General features: G+C 40.8%; 1 protein-coding gene across 1 annotated transcript in view; it reads left to right on the top strand.

The window, feature by feature from the left end:
* Positions 1-5,411, top strand: part of LRIG3 (leucine rich repeats and immunoglobulin like domains 3) — a 47,341-nt gene that overhangs the window by 39,670 nt on the left and 2,260 nt on the right. The window contains exons 14-18 of the mRNA XM_006908978.3: positions 961-1,242; positions 2,159-2,611; positions 3,348-3,506; positions 5,108-5,251; positions 5,343-5,410. Coding sequence (XP_006909040.1) covers positions 961-1,242; positions 2,159-2,611; positions 3,348-3,506; positions 5,108-5,251; positions 5,343-5,410 — 1,106 coding nt within the window. The remainder of the gene's footprint in view (positions 1-960; positions 1,243-2,158; positions 2,612-3,347; positions 3,507-5,107; positions 5,252-5,342; position 5,411) is intronic.

Below are 5,411 nucleotides of genomic sequence, written 5' to 3'. Positions count from 1 at the left end.
TAAGATTCTTGATTATTTGTATCGAGGCAAGCAGTTTTTGTGTTGAAGACCCCATATGTAACACGATGAATAACTCAGAGATGAATGAGACACTTTTTGCTCTTTGGGAGTTCACAAAGTACTAATTTGATGTGGGAGGCCATGAAGTACAGTGTTAAAGCACACCACCTTTAACTCAGATCTGGGTTTGAATCCTGCCGCTTCTGCTTACAGCCGTGTGCCTCTGAGCAAATGACCTAACCTCTGTGTGCCTCCATTTCTACATCCGTCAATTAGAGATAATTGTACTGACACTATAGAGGTACGGCAATCCTTAAATAAACCAATTTGTGTAAAGGACTTAGAATGCTTGGAATACGGTAAGTGCTCCAGAAATGCAGTGTTAATTGCTCTTAATAAAAGTATATCATCCTTTGCTTTGTGTGGCAGGTATGCAGTTTTACAATAGGATCCTTGCCACTTAATTTAATTACATCTTCCATGGTAGAGGAGTTTGTATATGATTCAGTAATGCATTTAACAAATGATTGTTGAGGCCTGAGACATAGAACAGTTTTGAGTTTAAATTACAGGACAAAACCCATATCTAAAGTCATAAAAGTTAGAGCCAAGAGGGACTTTAAAAAAAAAAATTATAGAAAGGTCAGAGTACAAAGAGATTAATTGATTGCCCAAGATCTCACAGATAATTATTGAGTAAACTAAATTGTGACTGCAAAATATCAGAGAGACCTTCAGTCTGAAGATCAGGTGACTTGTGTGTTATTCTGACTCCGTTTCTATACCCAGGTATCCTTGAAAGTGTCACTTAATTTTTCCATCTCAACCTTAGATTCCTTGTCTCACAATTGGAAATAACCCTTCCTTACCTATATCAGGGACATTTGTAAGAAAACAAGAAGGAAAATGAACCTCTAAAATTCCGTAGTGCTGATGCCCATGTTGTTTTTCTGATTTCAGTGCTTCCTTTTTTCACCAAGACCCCCATGGACCTTACCGTCCGTGCCGGGGCCATGGCGCGCTTGGAGTGTGCTGCCCTGGGACACCCAGCCCCACAGATAGCCTGGCAAAAAGATGGGGGCACAGACTTCCCTGCCGCAAGAGAGAGACGCATGCATGTTATGCCTGAGGATGACGTGTTCTTTATCGTGGATGTGAAGATAGAGGACATCGGAGTGTATAGCTGCACAGCTCAGAACAGTGCAGGAAGCATTTCTGCAAATGCGACTCTGACTGTCCTGGGTAAGTGGGTATTTTTAGATTCTGTGATATAAATTATTCTGAAAGATACTAGCTCCCCCAAAGGCCTTAAGCGTCAGAAGGTTTGAAGCTGAGAGATGATACGTAGGACACCGCCCTTTCCTGGAGAGAACAAACGGCTTCTCAGAAGCTTTGAAGTACAGTGCATTACATCTTCAAGTCTGTGGCCAGTGAGATGAATCTGCTCCCTCTGCTCCTAAGATAGGGGAAGCGCTTTCCCGTTTTCGCAGGGATCGCCCTCCTCCACTCTCCCCCTCATGCCGTCTCCACCAATACCTTAACACTATAAAGAATATCTGAGAAAATAATACATGAACACATTGGGAAGGACCTATTCTCTTTTCTCGGCATACCAAAACACTCTGGAAATCAGAGGGTGGTTTTCTTTTTTTTTATCTTTTGCCTAAACAAGTGCCTTTTAAAAATGTGAACATGTTACTCATATGTATATCTTTACAAGAGTTAGAGTAACCTATTAACACCAGATAATAAAAGTAAATTATTTTCAGAACTTTAATGTAGGCCTGGACTCCAAGCACTAATTTCTCTTTAAAAATTTAAACAGTCCGATTTTTTTTATGCATCAAGAAACTCTTGTGCTTGAAATTATTTTTACATACTCTGTTTCCGAAAAGTGTCTAAAATGTTTAGCTTTGCCCCTCTTCCATCCTTCTCCAATCTTACCAATAATGAGAGAGATTGAAGTAAAAAATAGTAAACATTATCCTTAACTGGTGTTCTGAGTAAATGATGGTGGAATAATGAAATGAAATCCCAAATGTTGTATATGTTTAGACTCTTAAAGAAGCATGTGTATTGAGTTGTGGGAGAATAAATTCAAGTAGTAGGTCTTAGGCAATTTCTTTTAAGAGATAAAAAACATAACCTGTCATTTCAGAAACGCCTTCATTTTTGCGGCCACTGTTAGACCGAACTGTAACCAAGGGAGAAACGGCCGTCCTGCAGTGCATCGCTGGAGGCAGCCCTCCTCCCAAATTGAACTGGACCAAGGATGACAGCCCTTTGGTGGTCACTGAAAGACACTTTTTTGCAGCAGGCAATCAGCTGCTGATCATCGTGGACTCAGATGTCAGCGACGCTGGGAAATACACATGTGAAATGTCTAATACGCTCGGCACTGAGAGAGGCCACGTGCGTCTCAGTGTGATCCCCACTCCAACCTGCGACTCCCCTCAGATAACCACCTCGTCGTTAGATGATGACGGGTGGGCCACTGTAGGCGTCGTGATCATAGCGGTGGTTTGCTGTGTGGTAGGCACGTCGCTTGTGTGGGTGGTCATCATATACCACACAAGGCGGAGGAATGAAGATTGCAGCATTACCAACACAGGTGTGTAAACAGAAGCTTGGCACGGGGTGCAGCAGTCATGCATGTTTGTGATCTTGCGGTAATTTTCTTCTAGAATGTGTGTCTTGCAGTCTGAGGCCATGTCAGAAGGGTGACTCATTTGTTTCAAGCTGCAGAAATATGGTTAGCTAAAAATAACGCCCCGGCCTAAAATAAAGCTGCTGTTTAAAGAATAGTACTTTTTTGTTAAAACCTCATCAGAATATCCTGTTGGCTGTGAGAAACAGTGGAAATCATAAACAGCCTAACTCCTTTACAGGATGGTAATGGGAAACCAGGAACAGCCCTTCAGTTGTGAGGTTGTCTTGTGTGTGCATATGTGTGTGCAGTCATCTAGGCATGATATCAGTTATTAGGGACTAAGACTTGGCTGGTATGTGCAAATTCCTATATCAATGAATAATATTAATTCAGGAATATGGTAGAAATCAAGCATGATTCAAGAGCTTAGATACCATCCCAGGAAAATTCTTAAACTTATCTTTTTAAACATTTGTTGTTTTTAAAATTTGGGAGGGGGCATCCACTAAGTGATAAAGTTGAAAATCAGTTCATGTTTCCCAGAGCAGCAGAGCTCTAATTTGCCTTACCTGAGTACTGCATAGTCAGATTGATTTGTTTTGTACAGAAACCAAAACAATATATGTTGTTTATCAGGGAAGCCCGTCGGGCACTTATGATCATTCTTGGTTAATGGAATGCTGTTCTTTGATTACAGATGAGACCAACTTGCCGGCAGACATCCCTAGTTATTTGTCATCTCAGGGGACATTAGCTGACAGACAGGATGGGTATGTCTCCTCAGAAAGTGGAAGCCACCACCAGTTCATCACTTCTTCAGGGGGCGGATTTTTCTTACCACAACACGACAGTAATGGTAAGTGTTTAAAATGAACATGGGCTGTAGTTGTTCTGAAATAATCAGATGGAAGGATCAAATATAATATTAAATTTCACCAGAAATGGATCTTAGGACCAGGCCTAAGATCACTAAGAAAACTAAAGTTAAATAAGTTCTCTCAAATACTAGAAAAGTCATCGTTTCTGACAATAGGTTAAGTAAAATTTAATTCCTCCATGCAATATAGTATTTCCTTTACCTCGTAAATATTCTTTGGCTCTGAATATTCCCCTTATCTGAGTGACATTGACTGGTTTCATGTATGATCTTAAAAGTCAGCGTTTAAAAATTATTTTATTGGAGAAATCTAATTCCAACTCTTGCTTTAAGAACAGTGTGGTTTTAAGAATAATGGAGACAACATAAATAAGAGCACAGGCTTGGTTCAAGACCCATTTCTGACACTCCCTGTGTATCCTTGGGCAAATTATAGGACTTCTCTATTAGGTTGTTATGCAGATTAAATAAAATTATAATGGCACTTAGGTACATCTTAAGGGCTCAACAAGCAGAAGCTATTGAGCCTGTTTTCAAACACCGTACCATCTTTTCCCACAAGCATTTATTGAGTATCTGCTCTGTGGTGGACTCAGTAGTTGGAAGGGAAGAATGTTTGTTTTTCAGTTTCACAGTTTAGTCAGTGGTGAGACAAAAAATTCAGTTAATTACAAAGTGCTTGGCAAGGCAGCGATAGAGGATATAGAAATGGAACAGAAGATTTGACCATAAAAGTGGATGTTCTGGTTAGACTCATTTGGTTGTAAGGAGCAGCGGCCCAAGCTCATTCAGATGTAGCAGGCTCTACTGAAAAGATGTTTACAAAAGTCTAAAGGAACAGAACTGGAGCGTAATAGTATCATGTCGCTTGGATGCTGGGGCAGAGGGTGGTCTGCTCTCAGAGCAGCTCTAGAGCCCACCAGCATTATTGAACCACATTCTACATGTTTGCTTCTCTCTGAGACCACCATCCACCCTCTGACTGTCCAGTTCCTGCTTCCCAGGCACATAACTCGTCGTGGCATCTCTAATCCTCATCATAGCTCTTGTCCTCCAACAGCTGTGTCTCCTACTAACTGTCATGTCATATCTGGGTTGTTTAGCTCAGATACTCATGATATGAATTTTTTTTTTCTTTTTGGCTGAGCCCGTCTGATCTGGACATTAAGAGGTCGTTGTTTAAGTGCCAATCTGTGGTCCTGGTCATCTGCGACTTTGTGGAGGAAGGGGCCAGTGCTCATGGCATCATGTGGTTCAGGTCATGGCTACTTTGGCTGTAGTATCTATACACAGATCAGTTTCTCCTGGAAAGAAGATGGGGCCAGCCACCAAGTTAACACATCTAGTACAGTGGTTAATCAGGTCCTCTTTTAGTAAGATTTAGTTACAGATTTACTTAATTGCTAATTCATAGGCTTCAATAAATTTTTTAAAAACCCTATATTTCTGTATTTTTTTTTCTTTATATGATACTCTATCCAAAGTTTCTATCTATAAATATGGAAAATGCCAAAACTGGAGAGAACGTTGAATGGTCCTTGAATAAAATTGGTTCAGTGACTGAGATATCTATTTTAAAGGGACGTGCCATATTGACAACAGCAGTGAAGCCGATGTGGAAGCTGCCACAGATCCGTTCCTTTGTCCCTTTTTGGGACCATCAGGCCCTGTATATTTGAAGGGGAATGTATATGGCTCAGATCCTTTCGAAGCCTATCATACAGGTATGTGGTTTTCTTACTGAGTTCTGTTTCCTCAGAGACTTCTGGAAGTGCTAACTCTACCTCCTTCTGACATTGTCCCAAAATTAAAAAGGTTGTGGTCCTGATCCAAGAACAGCTTTAATGGACCACTGTGAGCCCAGTTACATAAAGAGGAAAGAGT

This window comes from Pteropus alecto, unplaced genomic scaffold (assembly GCF_000325575.1).
Source record: "Pteropus alecto unplaced genomic scaffold, ASM32557v1 scaffold433, whole genome shotgun sequence".
In the NCBI taxonomy this organism is placed as follows: Eukaryota; Metazoa; Chordata; class Mammalia; order Chiroptera; family Pteropodidae; genus Pteropus; species Pteropus alecto.
This window is presented reverse-complemented; position numbering and strand designations above follow the sequence as displayed.